Source organism: Patella vulgata, chromosome 2, assembly GCF_932274485.2.
Source record: "Patella vulgata chromosome 2, xgPatVulg1.2, whole genome shotgun sequence".
NCBI lineage: Eukaryota > Metazoa > Mollusca > Gastropoda > Patellidae > Patella > Patella vulgata.
The window spans coordinates 37,811,973-37,830,746 of NC_065880.2; the positions used below are offsets into that span (position 1 = coordinate 37,811,973).

Genomic DNA, 18,774 nt, shown 5'->3' on the forward strand with positions numbered 1-18,774 from the left:
AAACTTCCAAGATCTCTCTCTGGCAGAAACTTCTCCACTTCTATATTGTTTCTCTCTATCTGCCTGAAAAATAAAAATATTTAAATGAACAGTTTGAGATACCGTATGCTGCTTATTCTTATCTAAAATGAGTCCATATTCAAGGAATGGGAAAACAGTCTATAAATAAAAGAAATATTATTTATAACTATTGCTTTTTTTCTTTCACAGTAAAATGATATCAGTTGTATTAATTCAGTCATTCAAATATACTTACTTTACCCTTCCTTATCAAGTATGTTAAAGTCAAAACAGGAAAAACAAAAGCAATAAAGCCATTCCATGTTGTTTTAGATGTTACTTTAAAATGATTTGCTAGAGTAGCATTCATTGAATTATACCTTTGGACAGCTGGATCAAACTGTGATTAAAAAAAAAATTATTATACACAAAATTAATACAAAATATCAACACAACGAAATAGAATCTTAAGCACATTACTTTTGACATTCTGAGATAAACATAGATAATTTTATTCTACAGGTGTATTTTGCTATAGAAAGAGATGCCGGTTTAACAACCAGTAAACATAAACTAGGTCATTCTGGGACTAACATGGTTTAAATCTATTTCAATAATTTGCTGTGCAGTGTAGGGGTCTTTAGCAGTTGGAGGAAAGCGGACAACCCGGGGAAAACCCACAAGGTTGAACAGACGACCCGACTCCTTGTTACGTTCAAGAACAAGCAGGGAATCAAAACCACGGCACTATCATCTATAGTGCACAAGTTACTAGTATACTATACTACAAAACAGGTATGAAATGATTAATGTGACTACTAATATGTCACATGATTCATTAATTTCACACTCGCATCACTTTTTTTGTTTTACTGGAATCCATATGAAACCAATGGTAGACAAAAATGTAAGTTGTGTTTATTATGACAATTCTGCCTATTTTTATGGTGCAAAATGTCATCAGTTACCAAGTGACTTTTATAATATGATATGCCTTTTTGAGGAATGTAAGAATAATACCCCACCCAGATCAAACCCTGCATAATATTTTATGATCCACATTTTTTGATCAACTTACAACAAATGCTTTTCCTGATAGAGCTCTATATGGGTCTGTAACTTTTTTTTGAAATTCAGCTTTATTTGCTGCTCTCATTTTAGCTCGTTCTTGAATAGCCTTCATCTCATCTGATGTTACATGATACATTTTCCATGGATCCCAAGCTTTTTTTTCCGTTACCCCAGTCATCTATAACATATGATAAGATTAATTGAATAGAAACACTAATTTTTGAGGTTAGGGTAGCATATAAATAAATAAGTAAAATAAAAACATAAACTAGGAAAAATAAAAAAATAAAGTATAACTGCAATTGTACAAAAGCTAGGGTTAGCTACATTGGTACCAAATTTCAGTCATATGCACATATAACATAGTATTATGCACATGACATAATCATAGAAGGGAGAGAGAGAGAGAGAGAGAGAGTTTAATGTCCACTGTCACAAACTAGGTCATTTCAGGACTAACACATGGTTTAATTTTATTTCAATAATTCGCTTGCGCGTATGGGTCTTTAGCAGTGGGAGGAAACCGGAGGACCCGGAGAAAACCCATACAGTTGGACAGGTGACCCTACTCCTTGTCACCTACAATGCCAGTTAACTCAATGACAGACCTTATGATACAGCATGCACATGTTACCCACTCGGCCATCCAAGCCCCTTTAAGTATAGTAATGTGACAAGTAAACCTGTTAGCATTAAAGTAGCTAAGTCGCTAACTCAATATCATTCAAAGTCTTTGACATTGAAAACACAAATTATTTGTCTATTTAAATCAACATTGATGTTGTGATTTTACTTTGAAGAGATGGGTTTCTGATATCCAATATTTAACACAAAATAAACATTTTACCATTGGTACACGAATCATGTACCATAATGCATTTCAGTCCCATTTGTAACAAGGGACTCGAAGAAAGCGAGAGAGAGAGAGAGAGATATGGGGTTAAATGTCCACTCGACACAAACTAGGTCATTTCGGGACTAACACATGGTTTAATTTTCTTTCATTTTCAATAATTCGCTTTCGCGAAGGGGTCTTTAGCAGTGAGAGGAAACTGGAGGGCCCGGAGAAAATATACGAGGTTGGACAGGCGACCCTACTACTTGTCACGTACAACCGGGGATTCGAAACCATGCCAGTTGACTCAATGACAGGCCTTATGATACAGCGCGCGCGTGCTAACCATTCAGCCATCCAACCCCCCCAACCCTCAAAGAAAGGGGCTAGACATATTCCCCAAGTCATATCTGGAGAGCATGACACTAGAGATTGTCATTCGATTGAGACTTGTGGCGTATTTCGATGAACATAGCTGATTTGAAATTAAGAGTAAAAACAAAACGATTGAATGTAAACCACTTTATATAAAATTCATATTACATTATTATATGCGTTGCGACCCATTGTCAATTTCTAGGTCCCTAATATTAGCGATTTAGTTCCTCTAAGGTTTGATGCAACAACCATCTCAACATCCGTTGTATGTTTAGACAATCATGGTAGCCCATTATGCTCACATAATTTATCAAAAATATACACTGGGTAACTCACATATGGACATACATGTATTATAGTATAATATATGACCAGTAAACCAATAATATGACCAGTAAACCTTGATGCAACAACAGCGTCAACATGCATTGGTATGTTTGTTTAGACATTCACGGTAGCTCATTATGCCCACTCACATAATTAATCAAAAATCTATAATGGGTAACTCACATTAATCAATAAAAATATTTAAAATACAGATGTGATGTCACCCTTTGATGTTGGCGTACCATTATTTCAAATAATCGTACATTATTTATACTAGTGAAATATTGGACTCGAGTGACGTATTTCACTGTCATGTGTGGAGTGTCTGTATTTTAAGTCTCGAGCTTAAGAAATTGCATAATATATTGTAAAAACACCCGGGCCTACGGCCCTCTTGTTGTTACAATATATTACTTAATGTCTCGCTCTTGACTATTAAACAATACATAATACACGGGTACTATTATACCGAATGCTAAAGGACACACAACCCATGCTCTTTTCTTAGAGACCCTCAGATGAATTGTTTTCATAATTATTTGTACTAACTATACATTACAATGTTAGTATGTTATTATGGTAAATAAAGTATGTCAAATTTATTATGGCGGTCCAGAAAAAGTAAAGTTGGGGTTGTCACCACTGGCAGCCAAAGTAATCCCTGCCCTGAGAAATTATCATTTTTATTTATTCGGTACCGTAGGCTTATATTTATAATATCAATCATACTATTAGTTACAAGTATTACTATTCATATCGTACCCAACAAGATGAAGATTAATAAACATTAAAATATTATCTATCATAATATCTCTTAACCCAAGATTAATAAACATTAAAATATTGATAGCCTTTGGTTTTAGCAAATATAAGGTATGCCAAAGTCATGATTGCGATTGAAATCTCTGTCGACTACAAATAAATGTATTATTTTTTGAAAGTTTCACCTTGAGCTTGAGGTTTCACAATTTACCACAGTCAACAGCTCCGCGGAAGCAATAGTAGTCTCTCTCATCCAGTCCTGTCAATTCAATAATAGGCCCACACTATCAAAATTGGCTATATTACTGTATACCAGTTCTTTTTTTGCTGCTATCTTTCGGTTTTTAAATTATTTTTATATATCTATTTTGTTCACTTTGGCGACCAGTTGATTTGGCTTTGATGGAAAAGGTGAGCTTCACTTTATTAGCGATGATCCAATTCGAAAATTGAGACGGTCCTCCAGTTGCGTTATCGTTGAATCTCGCGTAATGATCCGAGATTAACTATGGCGGCAGTATTTGCGGCTAAAAGGTAAATATCGCAATAATGAATAGCTGTAGCCAATAAGGAGAATTGACGTCGTTATAAGAATTGTCAGAAATATATTTTGAAACACACTCATGAAGATTTTTTGCATTATATCACCCTAGACAACTTAGCAAATTTTTTATGTCAGGGTAGGCATGCATAGTCTTTTGTCGAGATGAATGATGATGTCATTTCTCTGAAAGAAAGTGAGACAGTATTCAGTGTCTTGATACCCGTCCATTGACTCTTTCTATACTCTTGGCGTGGCATTATTATAGACAGTATTCTATACATAGACTTATCAAACATGCATCAAGCTAACTGGTTGGCTGCAAATTTCTAGTTTGTGACACGAAATAAAGTACTAAGAAGTATTCAAGTAGGCCAGACGCAGACTGTGTAGAGTACATGTACATTGTAGGCTTGTTTGATGAGTTTGACTGTCACTGATAACATGTTCAATAATGTATCTGTCTACATCACCATCTGGAACAGTGTTATTTCTGTTGCCCTTCACCTAAACCTCACCATTCTGCATTCTGTTGCCCCAGTTTGAGATAGTGTGTATTTAGTAGAAATTGGTTTTACCATTCAGATCGAAAACAGCTAGGCCTAACTAAAAATTCAATTAAGAACCATTTATCACTGATATTTCCAGGATTGTAGGCATATCCTTAACTATGCCGCAAGTGTACATATACAAGACTGTCATTGGTCATCATTAATCTCAACATTTTTATATAGACAAAATAATTTATGATTGATTCCACCTTAGAAGTTAGACTTAAAAGTAATAAAACACACCTTATTATAGCAATCCAGGTTATACAAAGGCCGTAAAAGTGTTTATATGTTGTAGGTAATTCACTTTGGTAGCATTTCGAATTTCAACCCAGATTATAGAAGGTTAGACTTGGCCTAGTAGTAATTCAGATTAAGATTGTAATTACGATTTTTTTAAAGCTTGTACTGGCCTAAATATGTTTAGTAATATACTGTAGATACATTGATATTGTACATGTAAATTGCAAATGTTATAAATGTTTATTTTTATATTCTTTACAGTTACAGTCATTAAAATAAGATGGCATATAAAAGGATAAATTCAATGAAAGAACCCAGAAAAGGTTCCTTTCATCAGTATGAATTTCAAGGTATAAAACAAATGTATTCTATTGTTAGGATTTTATTCAGGTTTGTTGGTGTTACAGAGTGACATAAATGATAAGAAACATTCCAGGTGTTTAACCTGAACTTTATGTCAGGAGTCACAAATACAGGTTTGTTGAATAACATGAACCATCAGGATATGAATTAATTCTGAATGAGTAACAGTTTACTAACAGGTTCGATTTATACTAGCTGGATTGGATTTCCATATGATGGTACTCATTTCTAATCCTCTACCAAGCATCAGCATGGATGGCATTCTTATTTATACTATACATGTAAGATCGCATAGGCCACTTCAAAATGCACACTAGTTTTGTAAATAATTCTATGGTATTATGGTATTCCTTTTGTTTTCCTTCAGGTAATTTTTCCTGGGATTCTTACTTGAAAGATTCAGATGCACCTCGAGCACCTAACAATTGCTTTAAACAGGTACATATGATTTTGTGTTTTTAAAAAGATTCGATAAGGCATACTTAAACAGGACAGTGTGTACATTTCTGTATGTGTATATATCATGTTTGACTAGCAATAGCAGTTTAAAGTAGCAGTCCTTGGATTTCACAGGGTAACCATTTATGAAAATGTGTTAAAGTATACAAATGGAACACAAAAATGTGAAATAATATCTCCAATTGATTGTCTTAAGGCTTGAGCTCACAATATTTGGCCGTTCGAAAATGATTACTAGATTAGCATATCTGTGTTTTGGAATTTCCAGACTTATTGCCAAATCTGAGTAAAAGTTTGTATTTCTGCCCCAAAGTTCCACACAGTTTTTAATAGTTATACAGAACTAGTATGATTGCTACTAAGAGTCTTTTACACATAATTATTCTATTTGATTCACTAAACTTTATCTGCCACAGCTCCCATTAATGAACATGTTGTCAAAATAGTAGCTTTAACATAGTGTGATTTAGAGGGTTTGCTTAAGACCAGCAAACCTGAAGACATTGAATATTCATGGCACTTTTCTTGTATGATGGACATTGAGTGTTTTCCCTGACTTTCCCTGTAGTTTTAGTTCTCCAAAAATTATTTTATTATAAATATATGTTACCATTTTCAGCATTTTCCTCCACCTGCTAATGAATTTAAAGTTGGTATGAAATTAGAAGCTTTAGACCCACGTAATATCACATCATCATGTATAGCAACAGTTGTAGGCACACAGGGTCCAAGATTAAGATTACGACTAGATGGTAGTGATAATAAAAATGATTTTTGGCGTATGGTAGATTCATCAGATCTCCATCCTATTGGATACTGTGAAAAACATGGTGGACTTTTGCAGCCTCCTTTGGGTATGTAAAATGCTATTATATAGAGAAAGATTATTTCAGTAGTAGATTGTTTTTTAAAAACAGGTTTAAAAAGGAATTTTTCAGTACAAAAGGAAAGAAGAGAAAAAGTGTTAGTTCTAAAATTCTTCATACTCTGCCTTTCAATAATATCTAACTTAAGATGCATGTGGTTTCTGGTTGAATACTGAAACATAAGATAAATGATTAATATCAATACATTCAGAAGTAAGGTATCATCACTGTCATAAACTGTGTATGTTCTTTAACTTTTTTTATAGGATTTCGGAAAGATGTTGCATCATGGCCAACATTTTTAATGAAGACTATGACAGGTGCCCAAATGGCACCTCCTGGTGCATTTAAAGAGGTATTTATGGATATGTATTGGTATTTTGAAATTGTTTTATTGAATGTACATAAATAAAAACAAACACATTAATTTCACTTAAAATTTTGAAAATAAGGCCGCAGTTAATTAATTGTCAGTTTCTCATGACCTGAGTTTGTGAAATATACATGCTGCATGCGGTAATTATTATTTATTGAGATGAAATTTAATTTTTTTTAGTTTAATGCTGTTTCTATTTCAGCAATAACCAATGTCAGTTACTTGGTCGTTGAAAACCCAATGGTAACCAGTGTCCGCGATTTATTCACATTTATTAAATATTTATAGATTAAAATATCTATTGCACAATATAGCTGGGCATCGGAAGACTTGATCATAATAAATAAGTTTAAATTATTAGTGATATGCTTCTAAGTTAACGGTTCATTAATTCATTCATTCTTGGCATTTCATTTCTTTATCCTTCCCTACTTTGATAGGTTACGAAATGACCTGTTTCAAACTGATTGATGATTTGTTCTGACATAAATAATCAAAAGCATACCCTTGGATTTTTAAATACAAAATAAGTTAGATAATTTAACAGGACAGTCAAAGAATTTACTACACACATGGTCGTTCCTCTAGCCGTGAGGGAAGATAGTACCAATGCCATGGCAATAGCACGTATGTTAATTGTTGTCAACTTTGAACCCATCATCGGCTCGTGGCATCATGATAATATAAATACTTTTATTATTTTGTCTATCTTAATCAAACTGTTTACATTTATTTGTATCTCTGTGTCCTTTTGAGACTGTTTATATAGTGTTGTTAATAAAATACTGTGAAAGGCGTGAAGCAGTGTCAACCAGTCGGTATCTCATGATCTAGGCTATCTCATGGCGGCAGTTCTGGGACAGTTGCTAGTCAGTAAATAAAATAATTTAGCAGGAATTAAAAGACTTTTATATCTTTCTGTGAATTTTATTACAAATGACAAGTGCCTTAAAGAGTATATATGTGGTCTTTGGTGAATGTTGTAGCTACCATTCCTTGGTATGGATGACAGATATGATATGGCTTTTATCACTTCCGTTTTGCGGATGGACTTGTGTATTTTTTCACATTCTTGCCTGCTTTACTTATCACCTACGATGTCATGTTCATTGATAAATAGTGGATTTTAATGTGTCAATTCATTGTTCATATTTAAAGGCAAACAAATATAGTTTTAAAGGACAAATTTTGGACCTCACTAAATTTGACCAAATAATTATGGAAGTACGTAATTATTACGGATGAAAATGGACATGCGGGCGGGTCATGAGAAACAAACAATTAACTAACTGCTCCCTAAGATCTGAATTTCTATATGATTACATGGATTGTGTGGTCATTTTGGTCTGTTGATGAATCCCAGTAATCTCGATTTTGGAAATTAGTGGTAGAAGTATTATCTTAATCTTTGGAATTGTATACATTATTGAGATAAAGGATGAATTGTGGAACTTGTATCCTTTTATAGAAAGTCTTTGTATTCTTTTTCTTTCAGGAATCAAAGACTCCCAAATCCAATCTATTTACTGTTGGAATGAAACTTGAAGCAGTGGATAGAAAGAATCCTCAATTAATTTGTCCAGCAACTATTGGAGATGTGAATGAAGATCAGATATATATCTCATTTGATGGTTGGCGAGGAGCTTTTGATTACTGGTGCGATTTTCATTCTCGAGATATTTTTCCTGTGGGCTGGTGTGCAACAAGTGGACATAATTTGCAACCTCCTGGTCAAAGAGGTATGGTAATACAAATGATACATACAAGTACAGTGCTAAAGTTTTTCTAATTTATTTTTGTGTTTATCTTATATTTACTATTTCTGCAGTACACTAGGGTTTCATTGATTGTAACATTGTCAGTTGTGCAGGACAGGGAGCCTGGCAAGGACAATGTATAGTCATTCGGATTGGACAAAAACACAAGGTCTCATGTACACATTGGCGTGTACATAAAAAATCCCTTGACAGTTGGAATTCGACAAAAGTTTAGGCCATAGTGGCCCTGTCTTGGTACAACTTTCCCTCATAGCACACATTAGCCCTCCTGTCAGAGTAGAACAGTATGACATTAAACCCCATTTCATTTGTAACATTGATATCTGGATCTATTGCCTTCTCCAACATACTAGAGAGACTTTTTTACATGTATACATGAGTATTATACATACAGGTATAATACAGTAAGACGTTAAACCCCATTTCATTTCATTTCATTTTTATTGCCCACCCAATCTTTATTAAAATTATTGATGAGAACCAAATAATTAATTTAAATTGGCTAAAAGAAAACAATTTGACAATTTTGGTAACTTTTGTCCCAAGTGATGATGTAATTCATTTTATTTCAGGAATACCTCAGTATAAATTATCAAAACTAATGAAAGAACCACAAGAATTTTTACTTTCAACACCTCCATTGTCAAACAAAAAATCCAATTCCTCTAATCAAACTAAAACCAAACTTGAGTTAGCAAATGTTCCAAATTCTAAAAATTTAACACCAAGTCCTACAGGTTCAAAACCACCAGTTTTAAGTCCTGCTAATAAGTCACCAATAAACAGTCCTACTGGCTCTAAAATCACCATGCCCACCCTTAGTTCAAAGGTGATGCCTAACCCCACAAGTCCAAGTATTACACCCGAAAAACAACAGTTGTCTCCTAGAGAAGCCACTTCTCCTGTTGTCACGGTTACAGAACCAGATACTAGTTCTGTTGTAGTTGGTATCTCAGGTATGTTGTGTTTCACTATTTTACCGTGCTTTAAAATCTTTATTTTCAAAAAAATAAACATGTGTAGGGGGTTTCAGGTCACTTGACTTAAGTGTGAAATCTGACAGCCAGAGGCTGAAATATAGCCCACTTCAATCTACGATTCTGAATTACTATTTTATTTAAATGTATTACTAGCAATTGTATTGTAAAAGTTAAATATTAATCTCAATATCTGCAAAGATTCCGACTCAAAAATCATCGAAATGTAAGCGAAATTACCATTTATGTATTGGAGACCCTTGCGGGAAAATACTGTTCCGAAGTCACACGGCCCGGGGATTTACCATCAATGCAAATTGCTACAGTTCATTTCGTTGGTGAATCCGCACCTTAGTTTCCGGGGGATGTCAACATAGAGCCAATCAAATGATAGATAACATTTTTGTGATTATTATGATGCGTGATACCCCCCAGCTAGACAATTACAGCCGTAGAAAACAGGATTTATCTGTTTTGTTGACTGAAATTTGCTAAATTTCGACTAAATATAGCCTACTTTTTAATGGTATCATCCAGAATATAAATATTTGACATATCATTCAAATTATTATTATTTTAATAAATCTTAGCTGACTATAACATGCAGATTTCAGTTTTAAAATTGGTACTAGCGATTCTGAAGGGAAAATACTGCTTATGACGTCACTCAGATATGAAAAGCACTTATTTTTTTACCATGGCACGCATTGACTGTTATAGAGAATTTTGAATACATTATTGACGTTGATCTCGGATTTTAAAATCCCATAAATTTGTATCTAATTAGAATATTTGGATGAAATAAAATATTTTGTGTATATTTTCACAATATATTTTTAAAAAACTTTTTTCTCTCACTTAAAACTTTGACCTGAAACCCCTAACATGTGTTCATATCTTTGACTAGAGCTGCATCAATAACAGTATATTTTTTGTCAGTGAGGTAAATATTATTCAAGGAGCGGAATGGAAAAAATCAGATGTGATTGGGGTTTCACCATATATGTCGCAATACATCATTTTCAGAGGGACGTCGAAAAAATTTGATGAGCAAAAAAATTATTCATTTGTCTGACAAAATAGTTACAAAGGAGATAATAGCTAAATAAAAACCATAAACCATGTTTTTAATTTCCATTTAATCGTATTTTTTTCCAATGGATTTGTTAAGGAAATAAAACTTTTCCAAGATTCAAAGGTTTAGTATAAATTAATGTGTATTTTTGTCTTTAGTCAATTTTTCTAAAATATTCTAAAAATGCAGTTTTTCACTGGCCAAGAGCTAATATTTTTGCTTTGATTTTAGTGCTCAACAAAAGAATGATCAAAATTCTTAAAATATTTTAGATTATGTTTTCATGAATAAGGATCCAGATGCACTTATTTAGTTAATTTAATTCTTTAAAATTAATAATGACAAAATTTAAACAAAGAAATCCAAGGTATTTATGAAATGCTGGTAACTAAGCCGGTTACTCTTAGTCCCTCCAACGTAATGAAGTAAATGTTATTTTAGAATGTTATTAAGCATAGATTTTGTATTTTTTTAAAAAGTTTGTGTTCATGTTAATACGACGTGTAATACTGGTACCTTTCTAAGTCATCGTAAAGTGTCTCAGCTACCTGCCAAATATGGTCCTGGCTCAATCAATCAGATATTACGTCAAGTAGTACAGTCATGTATTGAATGTGCCGTACAAGAAAAGGTTGTGTTTAATATGGTTAAAGATGGTAATGGTAAAGTTGTGGTATATGGTAAGTTAATTTTTATATATACACATTCCACAGTCTAAAAGTAAACATTGTTCTGATATGTTCTGAATTCAGAATTATATGCCAATGTTGCCTAAATGGCAATCTCTTGCTGTTTTAAATGGATTCGGAAATTACTGGGAGTTGCAAAGTTATTGACTCTTAATGGTCTGATTGTTGATTAAAATAACAGCACTTTCCTTTTTTTTTTATTTCAGCAAATCAAGGAAATATGACGTATACAAAACGGTTGGTGACAGTAGAGAAAGTATCAGAATTTTGGAGTTTTATTGAGAGGTTTTTAGAAGATCTGGGGTGTTGTGAAAATTTTCTCTCCAGTCATTCATTAGATGGCGGGTGTACAAAATGTGTCAAGCTGAAAAATTCAGGTAAATTTATGATATACTTTAGTAAACATTTAAGAAGTGGTCCTGTTTCATATGCACACCGGAACCAGCTGGTGCTTTTCTACAATAAAAATTAATTCAGTGGACTTGATGATATAGATAAATCTGAAATATGCTTTATAGTTTACACTAAAATTCCATTCATTTGGAGTTCCCTGCTATTATTTCCCATTGAAGGTCCATATACATGTACATACCCATTCACATCATAGGTTATAGTATTTACATGTAGATATTCTGGAATTCAGTTTTACAGGATATTTATTTTTTATTTAGCTTCAAATGAAAAAGAAAAATCATTTAAATTACCAAAGCGTAGATGGTCTAGTGATTCTGTAGATAGTAATAAAGGTTCAAAAGCTCCAAAATTAGCTAGAAGATATTCCACATATGAAGCAGAAGGTAGGACTAATTCCATTTTTAAACACCCACATTTTCATGTGGGCGTATTATGTCCATCCACCTGTTCACATTTTCTTGTGGACCCTCTACAGGTCCTAGAATGTTCAAAGTTGGTCTAAGTGTTTATTAGGTGAATGCCTTAATGGAGTTTTAAGATGAACATTTTTTGCTGAGGCTAAGCAGAGATAAGCAATTTGATTGGTTCTAATAACTTTGGTTCTAATTAAATGAGAGTGATAAAACTTGGTATATAGTTTCATTATATCAATACCTTGACTGAGTTAGATAATGAACATTTTCTGCTCTGCGTGGGAAAGAGTGATAAGCAATTTGATTCGTTGAGACTTTGGAGCTCAATAACTTTGATTCTAAAAAGTGAGAGTGGTGAAACTTTGTGTATAGTTTAACTACATCAGTACCTTGATGGGCATTTTCTGCTTAGGCCAAGTAGAGAATTCAATATGATTGGTCAAGACTTTGGAAGGCAATAACTCAAGTATTTGATTAACCTGGTTATAAATTGCCTATCTGTTTGTTGTGTTTATTGAAACAGGACTTGTATTAGCTGTACAATTTAAAAATTTTCAGCCTATAAGATATAGTACTTGGGTTAAATGGAGTAAAATGACCATATGGCATATATGGTGATCAAGTTATCCCAAACTCACCTAATATCTAGGAAATGACTATGTTTGTATCAAATGCATAGTTACATACTTCGATAATGCCTACTTTGGTGAATGCATCTGTCCTGACTTAGTTGAATTGAATTTTAAAAATGCACATTTTATATGAATTTTGATTATGGTACAAAATGAATTACAGCTAGTTCAACAACAGGTGACACAAGAAGTAGATTACCTAGTGATCCAGGTGACTGGTCTATAGAAGATGTTATACAACATATATCAGAAACAGATCCAGGTTTAATAACACACACAGAACTCTTCAGAAAACATGTAAGTTTACCTTTATTGTTTGTTATAATGAAAATATCTGACCTGATTATTTGTTGACCAGAAGGGAGTGGCATTGGACATGTTACTATATAAACAAAATCAAAGTAGAGTGTTGACCAGACATCAAATCTTGTTCCATTCATTGACCAGTGATTAGAAAACAAGATAAACATATGGGAAATCCATTAGATAAAACATCTACATTGTTGTTTGATGAAAGCAGGGGACTATTGAAATGGGTTCGTCCGTTTGTCTGTCCGTCCGTCTATTCGTCTGTCTGTCCGTATGTCTGTCACACTTTTCGGGACACAATAACTCTCCATCTAATTGAGCTAGATTGTTCAAACGTGATGTAGGTGTTTATTAAGTCGATGCCTTGATGGAGTTTGAACTTGAAGATGAGCATTTTCTGCGTAGGGGAAGCAGAGATAAGCAATTTTATTGGTTGATGCTCTGGGACACAATAACTTCAGTTCTGATTAAAGCGATAATTTCATATTTTCTAAGAAAGTCAAAACATAATTATATCTATGTCTTTTGCTCAATAGGTTGTCACTATTATACGATTATAGGTATTATTCTCCCTCTTAAAAATCCTTTCACCCCGGAAATAATAACACAATTACCTCCCTTGTTTTTCTGTTCCCCCCATGGCATAGCTATCTTCAAACGTTTGAATTTAAAGTTGAAAATGATATTTTTGCCAATTTCTCAACTGGCAATAGTGAATTATAGGATTAATAGGACTATTCTTTAACAAGGTAGGACTGTTTATAGATATCATCTATTTTAAGGCTTTGTTTTAATAAATATTAAAAATATAACTTAAAAATATGAAATTGCAGCTTTAAGTGAGAGTGATCAAACTTGGTGTATAGTTTCATTACATCAATACCTTGACTAAGTTCGATAATGAACATTTTCTGCTCAGGGTAAGCAGAGCGATAAGCAATTTGATAGGTTGAGACTTTGGAACACAATAACTCTCCTAATTCAGCAACAATGTTAACACTTGGTGTTTTTTTTTGACTAAGGCTAGTATAGCTAAGCAGTTTGATTGGTTGATGCTTTGGGACATGATAACATTAGTTCTAATTAAGTGAGAGTGATGAAACTTGGTGTGTAGTTTCATCACATCAATAGCTTGACTAAGTTAGATAATGAACATTTTCTGCTGAGGGTAAGCAGAGCGATAAGCAATTTGATTAGCTGAGACTTTGAAACACAATGACTCTCCTTCTACTAATTGAGGTAGAATGTTCAAACTTGGTGTAGGCATTCATTAGGTGACTGCCTTGATGGAGTTCGATCATGTGAATTTTCGACTAAGGCTAGGCATAGCTTAGCAATTTGATTGGTTGAGACTTTGGAACGTGATAACTTTGGTTGTAAATGGGTGAAAGCTATGAAACTCTGAGTATAGATTCATTATATCATTACCTTGACAAAGTTTTATGAGAATTTTCTGCTTAGGCTAAGGAGTGATAAGCAATTTGATTGGTCAAGACTCTGGAACATAACAACTCTGCTTTTAATTGAGGTAGAATGTTTAAACTTGATGTTGATGTTCATTAGGTGAATGTCTTGACTGAGTTCATTGATTAACATTTCCCGCTAAAGCTAAGCAATTTCTTTGACTTTGATTCTATCTGATAGAGAGTGATGAAACTTAGTATATAGTTGATAATCAGTTTGATTGCTCGATACTTTTGAAAAAGATAAACTTGCATTTAATTAATTTGTTTTTGGCAGGGGACATCAGCCTCACTGTTAGCTTGTTAATAACTATCAATTCAAGTGAATTTACACTCCCAATAAATGGAGAAAGGTTTTATTCAGTTATTGGCAAGTTGGGATTTCATTGCTGATTTTTTTTAAGAGGATGAAGATATTGCTAACATACAGTGAGTGTTATTATATGTCAGTACTTGTATTTTGTATGGATTTTTATTTCAGGAAATTGATGGAAAAGCCTTGATGTTATTAAACAGTGATATGATGATGAAATATATGGGTTTAAAACTCGGACCAATACTTAAACTTTGCAATATTGTACAAAAACTTAAAATGAGGAAGTGAGAGAGTGAGATGATCTTTGTCAAAACCAATAATGACTGTTAATTAATGTTTATATGAAGGCACATTTAACTAAGCAATCAGATAAATTAAAAAAGTATTAAGATTTTTACATTAAGGGAGGCAAGTCTCTAACTCAATATATCATTAACAAACTTCGACATTGCAAACACGATTTATTGGTCAGGTTAAATCAACATTGATGTTGTTATCTTACCGTGAAAAGATGGGCTTCTGATATCCAATGTTTAAGACAAAATGAAAATTTTAAAATTGGCACACGAGCGCCATTTGTAATGAAGTGACCCGATGAACGATACTAAACATACCCCACAGGAGAATACTACCAGTGTAGACTAGAATAACCAGATGCCAAAGACTGTCATTCAATTTGGACTATTCGCATATTTCCCCGCACACAACTGATTACAAACATTCATATTACATTATTATATGCGTTGTGACCCATTTGTGTCCATTTCTAGGTGCCAAAAAATAGAGATTTAGCTCCTTTAAATGTAAGTCTTGTTTATTATGTATTTGGTTTTTAAAAGTTATCAAGTTTAATTTTGCTTTGTGTCTAGTGGTTTGTTTATGGCATTATATGTCACTGGTTAAATATTTTCAATGGATTTGCTATATACATTTTGTTCATTCTGGTTGTGTTTTGTATGAAAAGAGTTGTTAAGGCATTCTTGTTTAGAACTTTAATGTAAATCCTCAGTTAAATAGAGCATCTTCATAGATTGTGTAGCACTCCATTTTACAGTAATATTCATTGCAATAATTGTAGTAGGAACAGAGGTCTGGAACCTTACAATATCAAAATATTTCTATACAATTAGTTTGTGCTTTGTCACATTTTTAAATTTTTTTACAAAACTGATATTATTCCAAATTTTTATTGTTAGAATCGATATTATAACATTTCAAGATTAAAGGATAGAACCGAAGTTGTTCTTCATGAATCACAAATATAAGATACTGAACTTTGATGAACAATCCCATAAAGTAGTGTTCATCAATTGTGTTCTGTTCACTTAATATCACAGAAAGTGATAGACTACTGTACACGGTTAAAAAAAACCAACACGCACTAGATGATAAGAAACATGAATTAATTACTGATATTATATTCACATTATTATTAAATCCAAAAACCTACCTCTATTTTGGTACCATTTAAGAAATCATTTACATTTCTATATTTACTATAAATATCTTATTCATATTATCATTCTACATTAATGCATAGTTATTGTAAGTATTTCTTAGAAAGCATTATGTGTGTATGTATGTATATGTATGTATGTATTCTACAGTTTTTAGGTCTGTTAAATATATCTAAGGGAATTAGTTATGAATCTGGTTCAGATTATTTTCATTTACAATTTCGTTATTTTTGACAATCATATGATTCATATTTATAACAAAAGTATATACAGGTACTTAAATAAACTGTAAGGCAGTGAATTGATGTGTTACGAGGGGTCATGGTGACTAAGACGCTCGCTCGCTAGCCTGCAGGTTGGGTGTTCGATCCCTGCATTGGTGTGCACGTAAAAGGTCCCTTGACAGTTTGAATTGGATATAAAAGTAAGCAGTAGTGCTGCTGTCTGGGCAAAATTTCCCTGATAGCACAATGTATGGTGTATGCCCGTCTTCATCAGCCCATTTCTGACATGTTATGAAATGAATACAATCTGAAGCAATGTATTTGTTAACCGCTGTATTATCTGTTCTTAAATTATGACTGGGATACTTCTTTTAAATTTGAATATAGGATAACTACACCATTGTTCTGTTATGGGCACTTTGATTTGTCTCAACTAATTAAATCATTATTGATATGTTTCATTGTTTTGAAGGGTTTTATGTTTGATGACATTCCTGATTTAGAATATCAGTCCAAAAATGGTTTAATTTTGTTCGGTATTGACAAAGATATTAAGTATTCTCTGTTGACGATATAAACTGGATATGATGACGTCAAAACATTTTTTGCAAAAATCCTGTTGTCCTCTTGATTAAATGTTAAATAATCAATCAGTGGATTAAGATGTGAAAAATTTGATATTGGTAAAAAAAAGGCAGATGAGAATTGACTGCTTCATAAGGTCACATCAATTTCTTGTTCGCATCTTGTTTACAGTATATGGCTTTGGATGTTTTATTAAAAGTGTTCATAAAAGTACAATTTTCAGTGGCTTTAAATAATATATTATGGTAATTTAAATATTGTATTGTAATTAATTTTAGTATTTCCTGGTCAATTTATTTTGCAATGGTTTTATTATATTATAATTATCAATGTTAAATGAGATTTTGAATATTTTTCTTGTCTTTAAATTTGACAGATTTGACATGTTTATGTCTATTTGATGTCATTATTGCCAATAAGGTGTTGAAATATGGTCGACATAGATAAAAAAAGAAAAAATTCCTGATTGATTGTTCGGTTTATTGATCCTGGAGTCATTGTTCAATAATTTAAACATGATTTATGTTTAATGTGGTTTATCTTCCAAAGTAAGTAAGACCTCATATATTTCCTCACCCGTCCTAGTGGGGTTGGGTGGCGGAATGGTTATTGTGTGCGTGTTTGATCATAAGGTCTGTCAAGTGGTGTGGGTTCGATTCCCGTCTTGTATGTGACAAGGAGTAGGGTAGCCTGTCCAACCTCAAGGGTTTTCCCCGGATAATATTTCCTCCCACTACTCAAGACCCCTATGCGCAATCAAATTATTGAAATAAAATAGAACCATATGTTAGTCCCAAAATGACCTAGTTTGTGTTGGGTGAATGTTAAACCCCATTTCTCTCTCTCGCCCATCCTGAAAAATCAACTTCTCTCCCAAACTGAAAGTTTAAAAAGTAGGATAAACAACATTTTCTTTTACATGGCCTAACATTGCAAACTTTTCTTTTTAGAAGTATTTTACACTAAGATCTACTGTTCTTGTATACCCTTCATCTCACTGTTCTGATTTTATAAGCATAAAATGGAATAACATTATTTTGATATTTTTTTTGTGACTGCTCTACACATCAATATTGTCATATTTACACCCAAAATATTTACTGTACATTTTAAATTAATTCAATCACTTGAAGTGATGTCCTCATCTCCTGCCACTAACCTGCCAACTTCTAGAATTATTGTAATTAATAATAACATGTATATTCATTTTAGTGCAGGTTGTATTGTTGTCTAAGCTTATGCAAATATGTTAATCATGTGAATTGTATATTATTACTTGTGTAGAAGGTATCATTCAAAGTTGTATATAGTCTTGTATACTATGATAAATCTCAAATACAAAATGTACATTTACTACAGTTGTCCTTTCTTGTTTTATCAAGGTGTATTGCAGTCTGCAGAGCAGACAGATGTTAACATTAGCAATCACCATTATACATTTTGGATAGCCAACCCTTAGATGACAATAAAACAATTAAGCATGGCATTCTATCCATCTGTACTTTTGTGTCTGTCTGTTCTAATCTGCATATTCATTTTGTATCCTGTCTGAAGTTATTAAACTTCCTCTCTCTCACTTCAGACAATGGAAAGAAACCTATAAATATCACAAACATTTTTCAAACCAATATGCAGTTTATCAATTGGGATCTATATTTTTTATTGATAAA

The 18,774-nt window shown here is 32.9% G+C and overlaps 1 protein-coding gene across 1 annotated transcript; it reads left to right on the forward strand.

The window, feature by feature from the left end:
- The first annotated feature begins 3,561 nt into the window (after positions 1-3,561).
- On the forward strand, positions 3,562-18,587 carry LOC126812505 (sex comb on midleg-like protein 2). The gene is made up of 12 exons (XM_050538928.2): positions 3,562-3,907; positions 4,970-5,058; positions 5,439-5,509; positions 6,150-6,384; positions 6,663-6,751; positions 8,268-8,511; positions 9,123-9,506; positions 11,082-11,282; positions 11,498-11,668; positions 11,963-12,088; positions 12,914-13,047; positions 15,004-18,587. The coding sequence occupies exons 2-12, from the start codon at positions 4,989-4,991 to the stop codon at positions 15,124-15,126; spliced, it is 1,848 nt and encodes a 615-aa protein (XP_050394885.1). The 5' UTR covers positions 3,562-3,907; positions 4,970-4,988; the 3' UTR covers positions 15,127-18,587.
- The last annotated feature ends 187 nt before the right edge of the window (positions 18,588-18,774 follow it).

What these genes read in the sequence shown, in the direction of transcription:
- LOC126812505 (XM_050538928.2), top strand. Translation starts at nt 4,989, where the DNA reads ATGGCATATAAAAGGATAAATTCAATGAAAGAACCCAGAAAAGGTTCC. An exon ending in ACTTTTGCAGCCTCCTTTGG is followed by an intron (nt 6,385 to 6,662) that starts GTATGTAAAATG and finishes CTTTTTTTATAG; the next exon opens with GATTTCGGAAAGATGTTGCA. An exon ending in TGTCAAGCTGAAAAATTCAG is followed by an intron (nt 11,669 to 11,962) that starts GTAAATTTATGA and finishes TTTTTTATTTAG; the next exon opens with CTTCAAATGAAAAAGAAAAA.